The 20,948-nt window shown below is 48.1% G+C and overlaps 7 protein-coding genes across 7 annotated transcripts; 4 read left to right on the top strand and 3 right to left on the bottom strand.

Annotated features, from left to right (window-relative positions):
• Positions 1-86: 86 nt before the first annotated feature.
• On the top strand, positions 87-2,261 carry F4812DRAFT_417277 (actin cytoskeleton-regulatory complex protein END3). The gene is made up of 3 exons (XM_047933155.1): positions 87-601; positions 687-921; positions 1,027-2,261. Exons 1-3 carry the CDS (start codon positions 365-367, stop codon positions 1,776-1,778), a joined length of 1,224 nt encoding a protein of 407 aa, XP_047792682.1. The 5' UTR covers positions 87-364; the 3' UTR covers positions 1,779-2,261.
• A 228-nt stretch (positions 2,262-2,489) lies between these two features.
• F4812DRAFT_262958 (FAD/NAD(P)-binding domain-containing protein) lies at positions 2,490-4,167 on the bottom strand. Its single transcript, XM_047930826.1, has 3 exons — positions 3,858-4,167; positions 2,929-3,711; positions 2,490-2,841 (listed from the first exon to the last, which is right to left on the bottom strand). Exons 1-3 carry the CDS (start codon positions 3,972-3,974, stop codon positions 2,620-2,622), a joined length of 1,122 nt encoding a protein of 373 aa, XP_047792681.1. The 5' UTR covers positions 3,975-4,167; the 3' UTR covers positions 2,490-2,619.
• A 1,683-nt stretch (positions 4,168-5,850) lies between these two features.
• F4812DRAFT_262875 (acyl-CoA-binding protein) lies at positions 5,851-6,857 on the top strand. Its single transcript, XM_047930825.1, has 4 exons — positions 5,851-5,891; positions 5,969-6,113; positions 6,283-6,350; positions 6,516-6,857. The coding sequence occupies exons 2-4, from the start codon at positions 6,020-6,022 to the stop codon at positions 6,666-6,668; spliced, it is 315 nt and encodes a 104-aa protein (XP_047792680.1). The 5' UTR covers positions 5,851-5,891; positions 5,969-6,019; the 3' UTR covers positions 6,669-6,857.
• Positions 6,858-7,046: 189 nt separating this feature from the next.
• Positions 7,047-9,001, bottom strand: F4812DRAFT_449909 (phospholipase D/nuclease; the record flags this gene model as incomplete). The annotated part of the gene is made up of 3 exons (XM_047936030.1): positions 7,047-7,453; positions 7,532-8,303; positions 8,642-9,001. 3 exons carry the CDS (start codon positions 8,999-9,001, stop codon positions 7,047-7,049), a joined length of 1,539 nt encoding a protein of 512 aa, XP_047792679.1.
• Positions 9,002-10,473: 1,472 nt separating this feature from the next.
• F4812DRAFT_262787 (thioredoxin-like protein) lies at positions 10,474-13,154 on the top strand. Its single transcript, XM_047930824.1, has 3 exons — positions 10,474-10,904; positions 11,051-12,608; positions 12,664-13,154. Exons 1-3 carry the CDS (start codon positions 10,702-10,704, stop codon positions 13,003-13,005), a joined length of 2,103 nt encoding a protein of 700 aa, XP_047792678.1. The 5' UTR covers positions 10,474-10,701; the 3' UTR covers positions 13,006-13,154.
• Positions 13,155-13,655: 501 nt separating this feature from the next.
• Positions 13,656-17,860, bottom strand: F4812DRAFT_262780 (phospholipase D/nuclease). The gene is made up of 11 exons (XM_047930823.1): positions 17,090-17,860; positions 16,851-17,024; positions 16,776-16,786; positions 16,445-16,718; positions 16,365-16,388; positions 16,183-16,302; positions 16,033-16,132; positions 15,733-15,981; positions 15,566-15,668; positions 15,317-15,511; positions 13,656-15,204 (listed from the first exon to the last, which is right to left on the bottom strand). The coding sequence occupies exons 1-11, from the start codon at positions 17,316-17,318 to the stop codon at positions 13,837-13,839; spliced, it is 2,847 nt and encodes a 948-aa protein (XP_047792677.1). The 5' UTR covers positions 17,319-17,860; the 3' UTR covers positions 13,656-13,836.
• A 322-nt stretch (positions 17,861-18,182) lies between these two features.
• Positions 18,183-20,369, top strand: F4812DRAFT_417264 (uncharacterized protein). Its single transcript, XM_047933154.1, has one exon. It carries the CDS (start codon positions 18,273-18,275, stop codon positions 20,313-20,315), a length of 2,043 nt encoding a protein of 680 aa, XP_047792676.1. The 5' UTR covers positions 18,183-18,272; the 3' UTR covers positions 20,316-20,369.
• The last annotated feature ends 579 nt before the right edge of the window (positions 20,370-20,948 follow it).

Genomic DNA, 20,948 nt, shown 5'->3' with positions numbered 1-20,948 from the left:
ATTAAGAAGTACTTAGGTACCTAGGTACATAGTAGGTAGGGTCATGGCTACGTACCTCCCTGTCTCCTAAACTTCAGCCCAAAATTAGAGTTAAAACAGCCAGGTCCACTTAATGAGCCCAGTTGGGACGGGAACATTGAATACGTTAAGGTACCCAGGTAGTTCCAAGTTACCTCATACAAACATCAAATAACTACCATAACCATAGCTTTTATAAGTTGTAACCAACAAATCATATCAACCCCTTTCCTTCTACTCGAACTTGCTCATCAATGGAATAGCCCGGAAAGTCTAGGTTTATACGAAATATCCAGTAACAAGCAAGCAAATAAACGCCCCTTACTCCGTAAGTGTGTGCCTCACAATGGCACCTCGCATCGAGGCTCAGGAGATCGAAACATATTGGAACATATTCACAACGCGGACCAATGGCGGCAAATATCTGACGGGCGAGCAAGCGGCGCCGCTGCTGAAGAACAGCGGACTGCGGGACGACCAGCTCGAGCGCGTGTGGGACGTGGCGGATGTGGACAACGACGGCAATCTCGACTTCGAGGAGTTCTGCGTGGCCATGCGCATCATCTTCGATATAGTGAATGGTGTAAGTCCCTTCTTCTCCTTATCCCCGCTGGTATAATCTACTTTACCGAAGTAAGCCGCTAACATAAGTTGGCACAAATCCATAGGAATACGCCGAAGTACCCACGACGCTACCGGACTGGCTCGTCCCCGAATCGAAAGCCCACCTCGTCCAGGCTACCCGCGCTCTCACGGGCAAGCAGGTGCAGTTCGAGCGCGTCGACGACGACTCCGATACGCCGGGGCTTAAGGATGGGTTCGACTGGTACATGAACCCGCAGGACAAGGCCAAGTACGAGTCGATATATCAGGAGGCTAGGGACATGCGAGGAGAGATATCCTGTAAGGCAACCATTTCGTCTCGACTCCTTTTTTTTCTCCTTTCTTTCTATTATTCTACCATGTACTAAAAGCAAAGGCTAATGCTAATGAGGAAAAACCAAACAGTCAACGCCCTCGAAGATCTCTACGAATCCCTCGACGTGCCGGACACCGACATCCGGTCGGCGTGGAACCTGATCAACCCGTCGGCCTCGTCGACCGTCAACAAGGACGCGTGCCTCGCGTTCCTGCACATCCTCAACAACCGGCACGAGGGGTACCGGATCCCGCGAACGGTGCCCGCGTCCCTCCGCGCGTCCTTCGAGCGCAACCAGATCGACTACCAGGTCGACAGCGCGCGCAACAACCCCCCCAACCCGGCCGCCTCCCGCTGGGCCGCCCGCGCCGACGACTCCACGTCCACGGGCCGCAAGGCCAAGTTCGGCGACCAGTACCTCACGCGCCTCGGCCGCAGCGGCTTCAAGACGGCCGGCACGGACTTCAGCTCGGCGCAGAGCGACGAACAGTGGGAGGAGGTGCGGCTCAAGAAGCAGCTGCAGGAGATCGAGGAGCGGATCGCCAAGGTCGAAGCCGACGCCGAAGCCCGCCGGGCGGGGAACGCCGGCGGCAAGAGGGACTCCAAGCCGGCCCTCGTGAAGCGGGAGCTCGAGCAGCTGCTCGACTACAAGCGGCGCGAGCTGAGGGAGATCGAGGAAGGGAAAGGCAAGGCGAAGACGGGGAGCAGCTTGCGCGTCGTGGAGGACGACTTGCAGACTGTCAGGGCGCAGATCGAGGGCCTCGAGGCGCATCTCGCGAGTCGCGTGCAGGTTCTGGAGCAGTTGAGGAGGGAGATTGAGGATGAGAAGGCGGGGAGGTAGGGTGACATGCGGTAACGTGACGTGAGTGAGCAAAAATCGTCGCTATCTACTAGTACCTGATACCTTAGGTAGGTAGGTAGGTACCTAACCTAGAGCCTGGTCTACCCTGACCTACCCTAATCTACCTGTGGACGGATAGGTGGAGGAAAGATATGTGTTCGGTGAGAAAGAGTAGGAAGAACGGGAAGAGGGAGGGAGGAGAAGGAGGATGATAAGAAGGACGAGAAGAAAGAATTTTACTACTCTCTCTCTCTCTCTGGTCCGAGACGAGAACTCGCTGAGAAACAGCGGATGAAACCCCCCTCCCCTTATATGCGAGGCGAGGCGGTTATAGCGAATTATACTACCTAGTCTGTAATTCAACAAATGTACTGTACGAAAAGAAGTCCCGTATTTCCGGTTCTATTGCGAGTGGGTAAACTCGAGTTAGGTTAGCTTATAATAAATAAATAAACAAAACAAAACAATTACAATCACCATAACAGGACGAGTTTCATCCCGGCACCAGAATCGAAGTTGACCTTGGTACCCCATATATGCGTATTAAATTTCTCTTTTAGGAACATCGTCTATTATCTCTAATATAAGACTATTGTCGAATCATTAAGAAAAGAAAGGGGGGGGGAAGGGGAGAGGGGTATCTTAGGGTACACATTACGACTTGCTTTCTCTCTCCTCGGCCCCTTTCGTCGCAAGCTAAAAACCATCCGACACATCGCATATCCTTAAAGCAGTATCGACGACCCCAGGTACTCTTCACTCTTCTCGCTTCTAGGCCAATTCATCTCAAGGCAGGAAACGCGCTCCTCTTAAAACACAATAATCGCGGGCCATCCGTAGTCTAGAAAGCGCTGCCATCGATGTAACCCGGTAGAGACTGGATACCTAGTGTCTTGCCCTTCATCATGTACACCATGACCGAGAAAACCTTGACCGAACCCATACGGCCGGCTCCACGGCTACGGCCAGTGGCTACCATGAGCACGTCCATCGGTAGCGTTTTAACGGGGGTGGGTGCCTTCCCCTTGAGAGCGAGATCGATGTTCTTGGCAACGCCAGCAGCCTTTACATAATTAATAGTCAGCGTAAACCGTCCCCACGCCGAATCAAGGGGTAGGGTAGGTATTGGAGTAAGGTATAATAAACTCACCTGTTTCTCCGAAAGTACAAAGCTGCCACGAGGCTTCCACACGATATCGCCCGCGGCCCAGACTTCCTTGGTACCCTTGACGCGGTAAAACTCGTCGATGTCGACGAATTTCTTATCCGTCAGGACCTCCGCGGGGAGGTACTCGGTGTTAGGCCGCATGCCCATGGTAGGCAGGTACAAGTCCGTCAGGATCTTCTCGCCGTTCTGCAGCACGACTTCGGTCTTGCCCTCGGGGGTAGCATGAGCGGCGTCGACGCGGGCCGACTTGCGCACGCGAACGCCCAGCTTCTTCAGCTCGCTGGTGACATTGGACGCCAGGCTGTCGCCGCCCAGAATATCGCCGTCCCCGGACAGCAGGATGACCTCTTTCTCCTTGCCGTACTCGAAGGCGATCTCCGCGGCCACCTCGACGCCCGTGCTGCCCGCGCCCGCAACGACGATGTGCTTCGCCGTCTTGACCTTGTCCTGGATCTGGGCCACGAGCCCCGTGACCTGCTCGTGCGTGCCGTTGCTCTTCCAGGGCACGGTGCCGTCGACGGCGCGCGTGCCCGTCGCTAGGACTAGGTGGTCGTAGTTGAGCACGCGCTCGGCGCCGTCCCTCGTCGAGATCTTGACGGTCCTGCCGGCGATATCGACACCCTCCGCGGTGCCGACGACGAACTCGAAGGAGTCTGCCGGGTATTTGGCAAAGCCCTTCTCGATGGGCTGGCTATATTGCTCTTCCTTCAAGACTCCCGGAATAATGGCACGTACAGATGCTATGTTCCAGTAGAAATGGCTGCTCTGCAACGAGGGGGGGTTAGTGGCATGTTTCGTATATTCGAAGGCTCCTCTTATAGGAAGACCAGCGTTGCATTGGGGGTATTCCGGGGAGCTGATTCATATAGACTGTTGAAGTCAACATTCACAACGTCAATAAGTTGACTTACCTTAGAAACAAGGATAACTTTCAAATCCTTAACGTGAGGTTTCGTATATTTGAGAAGCCTATGAGCTACTCCCACGCCGGCGTAGGCGCCACCTAACACTACAATTGTTTTGGTCATTTTTTGTTATTTTGGCGAAGTCCGGTCTGAAAGAAAGGGGTTTTTGTTTTTGTTTTGGCAGTTGGTTGAAAGGAGTGAAAGTAAAAAAGATGAAGGACCTTGGGGATCGATGGAAATAAAAAAATGAATTGTAAACTTTCCTTTACTTGATCGAAATCGAGGAAAGAACTCCCTTAGGTAGTCTTCGGACCTGTCGATATCCGGCAGTCAGCTGTGACTTTATATACCTTGAGCTGTCCGTTTCACAGCAGGGAGGAACGGACCCTTATTATTTGATAGACTTTCACGCCTCAAACGGAGACCCCACTCAAGCCGACATACCGTCGACAACAAGCTATGTACAATGCATAACACATAACACAATACCTAATGCATAATACACTAGTCTAAGGGAATTGGTTTGGGAGACTCGAGATGAATAATATTCGTCCCATTGCTGACACAATGCAGTTGACTAGTACTAGGTCTAATTTGTCAGTACATTAAACACTAGGTACCTCAATTGGGTATGCATTAGGTACCGTCCGGACGGTCATTCCCAAAAACCACTTAACTTATTGAGTTTTTGAAAAGTTAAGCAGAAATTTTACTAGGCAAGGCTAAGGTAGGTACCTGGTATTATTAGGTAAAAAACTTACCATATATAGTACCGTACCCCTTGATTAATAAGATGATGAATAATCTGGCCAATAAAATGACAAATGCTATACCTAATTGCTTCTTTAAGGTACCGGAAAAGAAATCGAATAATTGGGAGTCCAAACCACATTGTCTTTGTACGTCTCTTTTATCGCCTGTCTTGATTTGATTTTCCATGTTGTCTATTCAACGCGCCCGACATACATAACATAATATCACCGTCCCTGTGATTGATTGATTCCGATGCCCGAACTAGGTAGTTCTATTGAAGCTATCATCTCACATAGATCCTTAATACTACTTCGAGTTAGGGGACTTTTTCGGTCCCGAAGACTCAAGAGAGTCGAGACTATTACCTAGGACGAGGCTCCCAAAAGCTTAAGGGGGAAATAGACATCGGGCGTGATCTATTGGAGTCGAGACGGACAAGGGTTCTTGGGATCTCGTTGGCTTATTGGACAGCCTTATGATGCGCATATTACATGGCGTTAACGGTTTGTCTCCTAAAGGAATGCAAACAATATATTGGCTGTAATTCAAACGAGCTGAACTCTACCCCTGAGAGAGCCAGCTGTAAGAATGCATCTGCACGATAATACGATATTAACTGACTTGGAGTGCTAGTGACATACCTATACTGATCTATCATTTACTATGTAGCTATTATTTATGTCCGTTAACACTTGACCAAGTTGAGTAAAGTAACCCAATGTGCCTAGATATCGAAGATCTTAATGATATCTGTCACTGTTATTTACTACTATTAATTGCTCTTCAAGTCAACAACAAACCTTGCACGATATAATTATCTCCTTCTACATATAAGCTTACTAAACACAGCGCTGCATACCTTAGGTAGGTAGGTAGCTAAGTACACACGTGAATGAAATATCAACATAGATCTTCATGTGATGCCGACGACGACAACAGGAACCGGGTGGGAATCCAAATGGATCTAAGTGGTTCGGAGGCGGTACATGTTTACACCGATGCAAGAAGTCTTGATCTCGAGCATCACTTGTACAACTTGTGACAGAATAGCGGGTCCCTGGAGGTAATGCCACCAATAAGAAGCTTGAAACGCTAAGGTAGGTAGCACCACCCCCGCGCAAGTGACTGCACGTAATGACGAAAGTTCGATCATGGGCTGGAAACTGGAAACAATCAACCCCGCCAAAACCTATTTGACCCAACAAGACTTCGACCAATCTCTACACCCTAAGCTTCCACTTACACCAACAGCAATCTTTTAAAGGAAAAAAGAAAAAAGGCAATTAGGTACAGTAACCTCCTTAGCCACAAAATCAGTTAGAAAGTATAGCTAACCACGGAGAACCAAATGATCTATGATCTAGTCCTCACAAGATTTTACTTATACTCACTCCTAAAACCCTAAACTTGTCAAAATGGTCGACATCAGCCCTGCTTTCACCAAGGCCCAGGAGGACTCCAGGAAGCTCACCTCCAAGCCCACCAACGATGAACTTCTCGAACTCTACGGTACTTATTAACCCCGCCCTTCTGTCTAAGGTTCCTTATAAATAAACCTCTTTAGAGAGCTATCGCATTTTTTCTAGTCTACAAATAGAAGTAAATGCATAGTATAGCTTTATATAAGGTATATATATCGCAGACAAGCTAACTTAAACTTCTCTCTTTTCGTTTATAGCTCTCTTCAAGGTCGGCAACGACGAAGACTTCAGCAAGGCCGAGAAGCCTGGCATGTTTGACCTAAAGGTACGCGACAAACCCTGCCCCCCCTCTCCCTCTTTCTCCTTTTCTCCCTTTTTCTATACTATACCCCCCATCCCCACCGAGCCCGACGTGCGGAGTTCGCGTAGGACCAAAAAAAAATTGAAAAGGAGAAAAGACCCAACTAACCAACCCGACCGCTCTGCGTAGAACAAGTACAAGTACCAGGCGTGGCAGAAGGTCGTCGACGAGGGCGTCAGCGCCACGGACGCCCAGGAGCGGTACGTCAAGCTGGTCGAGACGCTGAAGGAGAAGTACGGCTACGACGAGAACAAGGAGCCCGAGGCCGTCAAGAGCTCTTAAATCTTTTCGAGTCCTATCGTCGTCCCCATATCCGTCTGCCACGTTCTCTTTGCATTACAATACCTAGCCGATTACCTAGCGCTCTTATGGTTCGTAGCGATGTTTATGCGACAGTGCGCTCTTTCCTCCCCGGTCTCGAAAGGGAGGGGAGGGGAAGGGAAGCAACCTGGGAAATTCTTTGCGGTTCGATTATACGGGGGTAGAGCGAGATACACTGCGCATCACTATAGCTCTATAGCTCTATAGATTAATCTATAATGTTATGCGAACACGAAAAAATCGCTATTTCGCGGCAATCGACGACGCATTCATAATTTACGAGTAAAGTTCGTACCGTATTAGAGTTATCTAGGTACCAAATTAATAGGCATGGGACTTCTAGCCATTCCAAGTCTGACCCATACAATCAGGTTCCGTATACTTTGCCGTAGCTACCCATGGACCCTCGTCGTTTGCATATTTCTGCAGAGGCAGGCTATACGGTATCCTTAAACCTACCAGAGGCTCGTCGCCCTCGAGGTCGTCCTTCGAAGGCATGTCTGTTTTGAGAGTGGGAACCATCTTGGCTCCCTGCGCAAATAATTCGGGCCATACCAGCACGCCCATCTCCCACGAGGAAATCCGCATCTCCCCAGCGTTGGCGGCTTCGCCCCAGGCTTGCTTGGAGAGGTTGGCGGACGTGAGCAAGGCCCAGTCGATAGACTTCTTCTCGTTGTACCGGATATACGTCTTTATATGCGGCGCGGCACGATTCCGTCCTGCATCTCGGATTTCGCCCTCTTCGACTAGGGATTTGGTTAGTATAATAGAACTGTCGTGTTACGCCCCCCAGAAAGAGGGCAAGTGAATTATTAGTGGCTTACGTATCCCTTTCTCGCAATCGTTAGCCCAATGGTAAAGCATGGGTTTCAGGTATTGAAGCTGCTTCGCCTGAGAAGCTGATTGTATCTTCATGTGTATCGACGCGCCGGAAGCGTAACCGTCCAGGCTACGTCTTATCTCGTCAGGAGTAGGAAATAGGATCTTGAATTCAGGCTTGGACAGGCCCGCTCTCGAAGACGACAATGCGTTGAATAGGATTTGCTTTAGCCAGGTGTCCGTAGGGCCCAAAGTCGCAATGGACGATATTTGCACCACGATCTCCGATCTCCCCGGCTCACAAGGGACGGAGCTGAGGGTGTGTTTTAAACCCGCCCACCCCCAGGGCGTTTCCGTAGGGTCGTCGTCGTCAATAACAATATCATGTTTTCCGGGTACGCTGGCAACCAATGCCCCCCGCACGGCGCTAAAGTCGTATTTCTCTAGTTCATTGATCATGGACTCGCATAGCGGTCTTCTGGTGTTGTAGGCTCGCAAATAATTTAACAAGTCGGCTTTGAATCTCGCGCCGTAGCCAACGCGCAAATCTATTTCCGAGGGCTTAGGCAACCTGGTGAGACGAGGGAGTAGAGGGCTCAGCCAAACGCCGTTGGTCAAATTCGTCCAGTCCTTTGGAATCATATTGGCCGTATGTATAATGACCTGTGCTGTAAAGTCATGTCTGAAGAGTATGATCATCTTGGAGTGGTGAGTGCCGAACATTTCTGGCATGTATGCTGTATGAAGGGTGACATTTTGATACTTAGAAGATTGGTGCTATATTAAGTATTAGCACCGATGTTTCGCTTGAGGGAAATACAAAACAATTCAAACAAGTGTTATAGGTTATTAACAGACGACCTCCGTAGGTACAAGGTCACAAATATTATATAAGGTTATTAAATAGGGTAAGGAAGAGCTGTACTAGGCTAGACCCCATTATCAACCCCCTTTTCGCATGTCACGATTCAGGATAAAACAAAAATATCAGAAGCCAACCCGTTCATTCCACACGGTCTCACAGGGTGCTGGGTAACGCGGGCTTTAAACGCGTTATACGATGTATCGGAGAAATATGAAAAGAGATGTCTTACCTCCAATAACAACTTACTAACATCGTTCCTCTTCCAGTACCCATGGACGATATGGACTTTAACGTGAGACCTTATGTCTTCATCAAAGTGGCTCATGAGGAAATCGACATCATGCATGAAATTAAATTCCCAACACTCTGCTATCAGGGGATCGCCTAGGATATCATGAAGCGAGATGGCCCCGGTATTTGACTCTTCGGGAAGGTCTTTGATAGTGGTAAGCCGGATCGGGGATGGAATGAGATTGCGCTCACAGCCTCTCTTTTTCCTTGGAGGACTAATTGGGTGTGAAAGTGATGCTGGTATTTTAGCGGACTTTGCCGTGGCGTCATCCCTTTCCGTACTACTCGCCCGGCGGCGTTTTGTTGAAGGCCCTGCCATATCAACGAACGCGGGTTGAGATGGGCCTGGATCGGATCGGTGAAGTACCGCGCGATTGTCAAGTGCCCCTGTGGAGGACAGGCTAAAAAGGCGTATGCACGTCAACCGTGGTGGAGGAGATGATGGAAATATGGATTTGCCAAGGCCAAAGACATCAGGTCGATACGCACGAAATACGCTTGGATACGATAGGCGTGGTAGAACCAGTGATTGAAACATACCTATGCAGAAAGCCGATGTTGGCAATAATTGAGCTTCAAAGCGTACTGGCGTGGCGTGTAAGGGGGGATTCCACAGGGCTGACGCGGACAGTCGATTTGTGTTTGTGTTGGACAACTTGGTGGTCAAATGTTGTAATGAAGTAGCTTGGCACCCGACTGATCGCCTTGAGTATCCTCTACTTTGGATTATTTGCACATCACAACATTTGGTAAATACGAGGGCATACCCTACTTTTTAAACGGTATGCATTGAATACGATGAGATCTGGTCAATGAAGCACTAGGCGAAGTTACAATATGAGTGACTAACATGTAGAGAGAAAAGGACTTTATCTAAGGTTTATAGTTAGGTTAGGTAGGCACCTGTTATGTATTTTGATTTGCTTCTAGTTATATAAAGAAAGTGTATTTGCTAATCATGACCACCTTTTTTTCTCTTTTGTGGATATGAATGAGTAAGGTCCTCAGAAATATTAACTAGTAGGTTAGATACGCTCATGACTTGAGATCATGTATGTGTGTATCAACATGTAATGCAGAATAGATATGCCACTTTGTATTAGCCACATGCACACATGCACTTTCATCCCATCGTGGCTAAAGCGTATTTTTGTTAGTGTTGTCCTTTTTAAGTATTGTACTGCTATACCTCCTAAGGGGTCATGTGGAGACTTCTGATAAGGTTACCTAATAATACAAGGTGGGTAATGTACTGTGCAACGGATTGATCAAGTATTTTTCAAGTATCTCTTATTTGGTTTGTGTCATACATTGAACTCAGCCCAGCTGAGTAGATACAACAAAATACTCACCCCAGTTTTCTCCACACAGTTAGCAGGAGTCAAGAGATACTAGAGATATATATTAGCAGAAGGCAGTGCACTTACTCACTTGTATTCTGGCCTTAGGAGAAAAAAAAAGGTAGAGCAACAGTCTTGTTTCAACAATCCATTTTTTTTTTCGCATCCCTTCCCAACTTACGTGCTTTATCATCTTGACCATAGAAGTGATACCGACGACCATTAGCGAACTCGAGCCTCTTGAATCTCTTTTTTCTTATTTTTTCTCTGGGTTGGCCTTTAATTCTGCAGACGTAATAATCATCTGCCTTTTCTTTTCCTATTTTTTTCTTCTTTTTTTTCTTATTACTTCCTTGTTCATTTTCTTTCCCACTTGGACATAATTCCGATGTACTAGAGCCGGTGACGCGCGATCTATCTTCGTTGCCCCTTTCTCCAAAGACTAGGCCGGAAAAAAAAGTCCCTTGCCAACTACTTTCCAGACCCTTTCAAAAACCCCCCCTGTGCTGAGTCGCGCGCTCAGCTCGGCCGTCTCTTAATCAAATCCTCGATTGACGCGACGGCTTCTCTCCCACGTCGACTTTATTTTTGCTATCTACCTACCTAACCTATCTATCATTGGTGGTTTTAATCATCAGCACGCTCGTTACTCGCGACAACAAATCGCAACCTATTAGCCATGAGGCTCGCCTCTCTCGCGCTGTTTTTCAGCGCCGCCGTTCTCGGCACCGCGCAAGCAATTGGTTCAGAGACGAGCAGTAGTCCTGACCGGGAAAATACATATTTTAATGGCAAAAGAGTACCCCCATTACTCGAGTTAACCCCCGATACATTCGACAAGGAGGTGAAGCTCTCAAAATTCATGGTTGTTAAATATTACAGGTAAGACCTTCATTTTTATATCTAGTTAGTGTACTAGGCTTTAAGCTTCAGTATTCGATGCTATTTTCCGATGAATAAGGATATATTTGTCTCCAATATTATTGCCCCTTGTAGTATGTCTCAGCAGCCTGCTGACAGTTCAATAGTCCGTTTTGTATTCACTGTATAGATTATGCGCCCACCTATCAGACCTTGTACGAATACTACTACACTTCGAAAGCACCGAGCGACTCCGAATCGGGAACGGCTGCATCTTCCTTCGAGAAGTTCTACGATATCAGATTTGCCGCGGTAAATTGCGTGGCTTATGGTGATTTGTGTAATAAGCATGAAATCACTACATGGCCCGAGACTCGAATTCTAAAACGTGGCGAGGTCGCTGGTCGTGTCAATGGTGGTAAAGATATATCTATTGTCGCGAAGATGGTCGAAGACGAGCTCGAGAAAGAAAAGCCTGGTACTCGCCCGAAAGAACTTTCACTTCCCAAACCTGGCGCAAAATCATTTCCAGAAGGATCATCCGAAACTGGAGAAGCGACCGAGAAGAAGGCTGAAAAGCCTGCGAAGGCCGAATCTGACGATGCTACTCCTGTGACGAAGTCTACGCCAGTGAAAGTGGACAGTGTGAAGCCAGCCAAGCCGACCAAGACCCCCAACGAGCAAGGAATTTCTGTTTCCTTGACGGCCGAGAGTTTTCAGACTCTCGTAACAATGACCCAGGAGCCGTGGTTTATCAAGTTCTATGCTCCCTGGTGTCATCATTGCCAAGCTATGGCTGCCAATTGGCAACAACTAGCTAAGGAGATGAAGGGAAAACTTAATGTGGGCGAGGTAAACTGTGATGTAGAATCTAGGCTATGTAAGGATGCCCACCTTAAAGGTTATCCCAGCATTCTGTTCTTCAGAGGAGGCGAGCGCGTTGAGTACAATGGCCTGCGCGGGCTTGGCGATTTCCTACAATACGCTGAAAAGGCCTTGGATATTTCCAATGGCGTCCAGGATGTGGATGCCTCGTCTTTTAAGGCCCTGGAAGAAAAAGAGGATGTTATCTTCGTCTATTTCTACGACCACGCCACTACTAGCGAAGACTTTATGGCCCTCGAGAGATTACCCCTCAGTCTAATCGGACACGCCAAGTTAGTCAAGACGAAAGACCCTGTGCTCTACGATAGGTTCAAAATCACGACATGGCCAAGATTACTCGTCTCGCGAGAAGGAAGACCTACGTACTACACACCCTTAACCCCTAGGGAAATGCGCGATACCCATCTAGTTCTTACTTGGATGAAGTCTGTCTGGCTACCTATCGTCCCCGAGCTTACTGCCTCCAATGCCCGTGAAATCATGGATGGAAAGATTGTTGTCCTAGGAATCCTAAATAGGGAAGACCAGGAGACTTTCTTGAGCGCTAAGCGCGAGATGAAGCGCGCTGCGAACGAGTGGATGGATAAGCAAATACAGTTGTTCCAGCTGGAGCGACAGAACCTTCGCGACGCTAAGCAGCTCCGACTCGAAGAGGCAGAAGACCGCAATGACCAACGGGCTCTACGGGCCGCCAAAAGTATCCGCATCAGTATGGACATGTCTGACCGTAAGGAGGTCACATTTGCCTGGGTTGACGGTGTCTTTTGGCAACGGTGGATTCGGACCACTTATGGTATCGATATTAAGGATGGTGAGCGTGTGATCATCAACGACGAGGACGTAAGTTTAAACTTAAGTGACTATTTCGTGCTACATTATATTAATTCGATTGCAGAACCGACGATACTGGGACATGACTATAACTGGTAGCCCGATTGTTCCCTCACGTGTATCGATCCTGGAGACCATTTCGAAGGTCACCGCTTCTCCCCCGCTAATAAAACCTAAGCTCACGATTTCGAGCTTCGAGAAGATCTTCTTTGACATAAGAGTCACCTTCTCCGAGCATCCATACCTCTCCTTAGGCTGCATAGCAGGAATTGGTCTTGGCTGTGCCTCATGGTTCAGGGGACGCATCCGGAGGAACCGCGGCCACTTCCGCCTAGAAGATAACCTCCCTATCAAAGAGATAAAGGAGGGTCTCCTCGGCAACACGGCTAACGGGAAGAAGGACTGAATAAGCATTTTTTTTTTCAGGCGAGGAAATAAATAATTGAAGCATCGGCATTTGGGAAGACATGAGTTAACTGGAGTTGATGATATTCATCCAGCGGGAGTTTCTGTATACTACTTACTCTCTTGTGTTCCTTACGCTTTGCACATGCGAACCAATCCACCCCCCCATACAATTACCCGTCGTCATTTTTCTTCTTACATATGGTGGTGTCTTTTGGTTAACGGACACCCGTTCTTTACAATTAGTATAGAAGGCCCACGGCGCGTCACGAAGCTTTGGGAACACTTATGGAAATGAAATGAGGAGAGGGAGAGGGAGAGAGAAAGAGAGGGGAAACAGGAACGAGCCGAGGGAGAAACAGAGAGAAATGAGAAAAGATATAAGAGAGAGAGTGAATGAGTCAGTGAGTGTGGTCAATGTCAGACTAAATGAAGAAAAAAAAACAACTCTCTCCGTGTTTCTATCATGACAGCAGAGTCAAATGCATCATCATAATAATATCCCCTTAACTATTTTGATATTTTCACCTGCTGCAGTCTATCTTCACCGTCAAATTTCACATGAGAGTAATGGAGTTATCATTATAGCGAATTGAAAGCCCAAGAAGACGATAGACGATGATGGTATCGTCATTCAACGCGGTTATATATATATTTTTTTCTTGATAAAGCACCTATACCTACCTACCTGGCGTACCTACATACCTAGATGAAGAGGCACATAGACAAGATAAGCTCGCCTTTCTATAGCCAAACCCCCGTATATCTAGGGCGGTGTACGGGGCTCTATACAATAAATAGGCCATGTCCAACGGGGTGGGTACATCTTAAGTTAAGTATAGATCTGGTCCGTGAAGGCATTGAAGCTAAGACCATTCTTCGCCAAGTTCTCGACGTCAATCAAGAACTGGAGCGGCATCTCAACGAGGGTGCCGCGGATACGGCTCAGCCACTCCTTGACCTCGGCCACGCCGCCGGGGAACTCCTCGCGCACGACGTGGCCGTACTCCACCTTGCCCTCCTGCTTGTCTTTGTCCTTGCCGTCGTCGTCGCCACCCGGAACCGTAAAGTGGCGGCTGAAGAAGTCCTCGTAGTCCTCCCAGGTGCGCACGCAGTCGTTGGGGACCGGGTGGAACACCTTGGTGAAGACGTCGGTGTTGGTGCGCGCCGTCCCCGTCCACAGCTGCCAGAAGTCCTCGCTCATCGGGTCCTCGACTAGCCGGTCCGACGGCGAGCCCCAGTCGTACTGCTGCGGGTCGCGGTCGACGGGCGTCCAGTTGGCGTCGGGTTGGTCCCAGCGCTGGTCCGGCAGCAGGCCGAGGTGCTTGCGGTAGAGCTGGCGGCGCAGCGAGGTGGCGAAGCGGGACGCCGTGAAGGGCCGGCCGTTCATGCTGCTCTCGACGGGCTCCGGGTCCTCGATGACGACGGCGATTTCCGAGTCGTGCGTCCCGAGCTGGCTTCGGTCGTTGAGGTTGGCCGAGCCGCAGATGACGAGCCGGTCGTCGGCGATGAGCACCTTGCTGTGGATGTACAGCTCCTCCGACACGAAGGCGTTGATCTCGTCCTCTTCGCTGCCGTTCCACGGGACGTCGCGGATGTCCTTGCCGCCCTCCATGTAGCAGCTGGAAACGGTGTCCCAGGTGCTGTCATCGACGCGGGAGGCAGCAGATTGGTAGCGGTTGTATTTGTCGTAGTCACGCCTCTCATGATCATTGTTATCGTAGCGTTCATCGCCGTACCTGCGTTCACTGTCGTAGCGGCCGTTATCATAGCTATTGTCACCATAGCTGCTATCGCCATAACGGTTCTCTTCATAGCCGTCGTTGCCATAGCTGTTGTCACCGTAACGCTCGTCACCGTAGCGGTTTTCGTAGCGATCATTGCCATAACGATCGCTGCCATAGCTGTCGTCACCATCACGGTTCTCTTCATAGCGATCATTTCCGTAGCGGTCACTACGCTCATCATCATAACGGTTCTCGCCATAACTGTAGCCTTGCTGTCTGTCGTCGTATTCGCGACGAGCATCTTCATAGGACACACCACTCTCTCGTTCAACCTGCCTTAGGGTAGAAGATATGTTGATGCGGTCGTAGTTACGCAAGTTGTAGAAGCCTATGTAGCGGCGCCAGTCATCAATGCCCTGCTGTTGCAAGCACTCGATTATACTGTGACCACCACGGTTGATACTGTTGTATTGCTGTAGCACCAAGTTAACAGCTGCTTCTCAAATATGTTCCAGCCACTTAGCCTAAACAACTAAGACTTGACTGACTCGACAGGACGAAGAAGAAAAACTTAGTGTGACATACGAATTCCATAATAGCACGGGTTCCAAGGGCACCATCGGACTTCAGGTCGCCGGCGAACGCGGGCACAGCTGGCATCAACACAATAACACGGAAGTCCTCTCCGTTGTTATAGGCGCGGACGATTCGTGATACAATTGTGGCACCTATCTTGTTCTCGACGGGATGCTGCTCATCAGATGTAGCTGTGATGAAAAACTATGCTGTGTTAGACAATTCTAATGAAGGCAGCTATTTGGTTTAAATTCTTACCTGGTTCTCGATATAGACAAAGTGCTTAGCGTTCTCAATAGCATTGATGTACGCATTGGCAATTGAGTGTTCTGTAGGATGGCCGGCAGACCAATCGCAGCAACTAGGGGATGGTTAGTATTCCAGAATCTAGCTATAACGATTCGTAGGAGCAGGCATAGAATTACCTTCTGCAGAGCTGGATCTTGGCACCGCTAGGTTGGTCATAGTCATAATCGTCACCACCCCGGCTACGGTGGTGTTCTTCACCTCCTTCGCCAACGAGACGTCTTAAACCTCGACCGAAATGGCCCTGGAAGTCGTCGAACATACCACGGTGCTCTTCTCCACGGGACCTATCGACATACCCGCCGAGCGCAACCCTCTCATACTTTCCAGGATCTTTCTTGGTATATTTCTCGTTGAAAATGAAATTCCTGACCTCATGTTAATCGTAAAAATATTCTCGCTTCTCAAGAAGCACTTACCATCGGTCTGTAAAGTGGTTGATGAGACTATCCACGATAGGACCTTTGAGGGAAATAGCAATATCAGACCAGCCCATCCTCGAGTTTTTGGTTCGGTCGACTATGTTTCGGTTAGGCATCTTTTGGATCAAGTAGTAGACAGCAACTCACGTTTATTGTGATCCCAGTTGTCTACACCTTCAAAGTCATAGACACGAGCATTATTGAAATCTTGACCGGGGAACACAATGTTGTCTAAGTTACCGGGGTGCGCATCGGCAATAGGATGGCCTATTCATTTTCAGCAAGTTGGGTACCAATATAATAGGTAATCGGTTTATGGAATAACTCACTGTTTGTATCGTATCTTCCAAAGCCTAGAAATTTGTTAGGTATGATTTAGTAATTTTGGGGGTTTGAGTACTTCACATACACATATCAAGACCACCCATGAAAGCGAGACGTCGATCAACGACGCATAACTTCTCATGATGCGCCCAGTACAGGACAGTGTCGCCGAATGAACCATAAAGTTCTTTAAGTGCATCACCAGATACCTTAGATAAGCTAAAGTCGTTCAGTCTGAGGTTGTCCAGAGATAAGCCGGAAAAAGCAGCCTCAAGCTTGGATCGGTCTGTCGGTAGATGATCGGGATGCCTGAATACTTTAATGTTCGGATGTAAAGCCTCGAGGGCGTGCTTGGTGTGCTAGTAAGAAGAGTTAGTTGGATGTAATTTTCATACCCAGAGTATATAGTTTCTCACCGCAGAGTCCACTAGCAGTCGCTCAATATGTTAGTCAAGCCTATGGCAACAAATGTTGGTTAAGGAAGAACATACGGGTCAAGGCCTGGGTGACCTCCTTGTAAACGATCACGCGGATCTCAACACCCCTCTCAGCAGCTGCCCGCAGCATGTTATCGAGACGATACTGCTCATTGCGCGACGGAGGTCGACGAAGGTAGAGCTCCGGGCTCAGCCACCAATCTAGAATATACACACTCTCCCTGGCCTCTGTATTTTTTTAATATTAGTAGAGTTCTTGCGATAATAGTATATTAGGTTTCCACATTTCATACCCTCAAGAGCCAAAGATACGGCATAGAAGTAGGATGCGCCATCGACATACCACTTCACGGAGCCGGTAGTCTCAGGCGCAAAGGACTGGAAACGATGGTTGGTGTTGACCTGCTGAGTACTGGCATCAACTTCCTCGTTACCCTGCTGGACATGCTCTTCGCTTTCCCCTTTCAAGGCCTCCTTCACATCTTTAAAAGCATCTTCCGCCTTCTGGAGGAATTTGTCCATATTGGATGCCAACGAATCCGTTAGCAATATGTGTGTATGGGTAGTGTTAGGTTCGAATAGCAAAACGAGGGGAGGAATTTGGCTATGTAAGTAAGGTATAGTAGGTAGCTGATATCTAGATCTCAAAAAAGAGAATAGAAAATAAGATAAAATCGAAAATAGCTTGGAAGATAAATAGGCTACGCTAATGCAAAATCTAGCTAACGTTTCGTACAAATCTATAACCAAGACGACCGCTAGAGTCAGGTTTGAATCACAAGCTCTTTTCAATGTCGTGGAATTCGAGGAGTTCGTGGAGGGGTGACGAAGTAGTAGTCCTTTGGTGGGACCCGGAACGGCTTGTTAGCTGATTTCTTGGCTTGCATCAGCCCCCCTAAGAATGAAAACGAACAAATCAAGAACTCAAGTAGCTTTTCTGAATACGATTTGTGAATGGTCATAGTGTATATGTATACCTGGCAACAAAAGCCTTTCTACAACTAACTAGTATGTAAGCTGAGGTCTTGATAGGATATTAACAGGCCTATAAGATGCGACGGTGCCCCTCCCCCCACTAGGTTACAGCATAGTTGTAATTAGGTAGCTTATGCACTGTATAAAATACGGTATGGAGTTATCCCAGTTTGTGGGATGAAGATGTTTCAAGGGAGCACTAACTTTACCCGCAATTATATGGGCGTATCCCATATCGCGTGACACTGTGCAACAATTTGTGCAACTACAAATGCCATTGTGCCTGGATTATGTATCACTAGCCGGGCGGTAAGAGTAAGATGCATAGGTATTCACCGCCTTCCATATTAAGCGAAAAAGACCGGACGAATTCTAGACCCACTAAAATTTTCAAATGTCCCACTGTTCTATCTACAACATTGTAACTTTGCATGCGCAAACCTTCAACCTTCAACCTTCAATTTATCAATTGAGAGAATATAGGGGCCTAATCAATTCAATATGCCCAAAAAACAGTCCCAGGAGCAAGATGGCCGATCTGCGAAGGGTGATTCGCGGTTTGCTAATTTTGAATCCGATCCCCGTTTCCGCCTACCCTCCAAGAGTCGCACCAAGACTGCCATAGACAAACGTTTCTCGCGCATGTTGAAGGATGACGATTTCGTCGCGAGCGCTAAAGTCGATAAATACGGTCGCAAATTAAAATCGGATAATAAGAAGAAAGCCCTTCGAAGCATATACCAGACAGAGGACGACGAAGATGTTGAAGTAGATGAGGATCATGTGGTTGAGCGCGAACTTCAAAAAGCCAATACTAAATATGACCCAGCTCGTGGTGGTGGATTTTCTTCTTCCGAGTCCGAATCGGGCGACTCAGATGAAGAAGAGGAGCAGGACGAAGAGGACGAAGAGACCGAAGTGAATACGTCCGCGAGCATGCAAAGGCTGCGTGATGCTCAAGCAGACGTCGAAACGGGAGAGGTTACGAGAAGGATAGCAATCGTGAATCTAGATTGGGATCATATAAAATCGGCCGATTTACTAGCTCTTTTCTCTAGTTTCGTACCCAAGGGTGGACGTATCGAGCGAGTTTCTATCTACCCGAGTGAGTTTGGCAAGGAGCGAATGCGACGGGAAGAACTAGAAGGACCTCCTAGGGAGATTTTCAAAAAGACTTCAGAATCCGAGAACGAAGAATCCGAGCCAGATTCTGAGGAATCTGAGGAAGGTGACGAGGATGAGGAAGATGACGAGAAGATCAAAGACGAAATTCTTCAAGAAGGAGACGACAAAGATTTTGACAGCGATGCGCTTCGGGCTTATCAACTGGACCGGCTACGCTACTATTATGCCGTTATGGTATGCTCCGACACCGCGACGGCAGAGAAAATCTATGAGGCAACAGATGGCACGGAATACCTGTCGTCTTCGAATTTTATGGACCTGCGGTTTATACCCGATGATGTCACGTTCGATGATGAACCGAGGGATGAGTGCGATTCTATATCGCCTGATTACAAACCAACCGAGTTCACAACCGATGCTTTACAGCATTCTAAAGTTAAACTCACCTGGGACATGAACCCCGAGGAAACGACCAGGAGGGAGAATATTAAGCGAGCATTCAGCGGTAGCCGCGCAGATATCCAAGAAAATGATCTACGCGCTTACCTCGCAAGCGATAATAGCGATGATGAGGATGATGAGAGTGAGGAAGAGGATGCTCAAGCCGAAGTAGCTGATGATCAACCAAAATTGACAAAGAAGGAGTTGAAGGCGAGAAAACTTCGTGAAGCTCTTGGGTTGAGTACCGAACCATTATCGCGACCTTCCAAGTCTGGACCAGTTGGGGATATGCAAGTCACGTTCACTCCCGCGCTGATGGACGATGGCAAAAAGAAGAAAGAGCCAGAAGCCGAAGAAACTACGATTGAAAAGTACATGCGTAAAGAGCGGGAAAGGAAGGCTCGGAAGAAGGAGAAGGTTCTGGCGAAGCGTGATGAAGCTTCTGGTCAAAAGGACGATGATGAAACTGAGCAACCCCAAGAGGATCTTGGTTTCGATGACCCCTTCTTTACAACTGAGGAACCTGTTAAGAAGTCGAGGCATACCGAAAAGAAGGAAGAGCGCCGCAAGAGACGAGAAGCAAAAGAAGCCGAAGCAGCTGAGAATGCCGCACAGAAGGCCCAACTGGAGCGACTTATGGCTGAAGATTCCAAGGATGCTGTTGACCATCTCGACCATTTCAATATGAATGAGATTGCTCGCGCGGAAAAGCTGAAATCCAAGAAGCACAAGAAGAAGAAGGGAGTGGAAGACCACGGTGGTCTCCAAGAAGGGTTCGAGATGGATGTTAAGGACGACCGATTTAAGGCAGTGTTTGAAAGCCATGAATTCGCTATCGATCCTTCGAACCCGCGATACAAGGCTACGCCAGGAATGAAGCAGCTTCTCGAGGAGAGACGGAAAAAGCGGAAGACAGACCCGGATACGGTTGATGCGCCGCAGGGGCAAAACAGCAAATCTAAGAAGCAAAAGATATAATTGAGGCTAGCTAATAGAGCATTGTTACTAATACGAATATTCGTGTGCGAACCATCGCTATGATCGTGCGGCCATCCCAGTGAGATTCCAGTGAGAAAACCATTGAACTTTCGATCTACTTCCTACGTTACTATGCTGTAGTGACTCTACTTAAAAACAAGTCGCATGTACTTGGTTTACATATCACCTTGTTATGGATATACTGGTTTGACTTCCTGCGGCATAACTTAGCCCAACGACGGCTCGTATCTAATCCTCAACTCTCCTACGGGTACCTAACATAGAGGTAGGTACTTATGGAGCAAGTCATAGGTACCCCGGTATTCAAGCAGTCATCTTCGTCGAATGCTTTGAGATTCCCCAATAGAGTTCAACGCTACCTACGACAGCGAAAACCCTCCAGCCAGCCCGTCGTCTTAGAGCAAAGGCCCTTATAAGTCAAAGCAGCAAAGGAGGTAATTACGAGAAGAACAAAAGCCGAGTTGGTACGGCCTAGCGAGATATTCCTAAAACCTTCTCCCTACTACTAGCGCATCATCCTTAACATATCATTATCAAATATCGCTAGGCTCGGGGGTTCGATTCCCTGGATGGCCAATTCACTATGTTTTTTTCTCTCTTTATCACATCTGC

The sequence above is a fragment of the Daldinia caldariorum genome (genome assembly GCF_022478825.1).
Source record: "Daldinia caldariorum strain CBS 122874 unplaced genomic scaffold F4812scaffold_3, whole genome shotgun sequence".
Taxonomy (NCBI): Eukaryota; Fungi; Ascomycota; class Sordariomycetes; order Xylariales; family Hypoxylaceae; genus Daldinia; species Daldinia caldariorum.
This window is presented reverse-complemented; position numbering and strand designations above follow the sequence as displayed.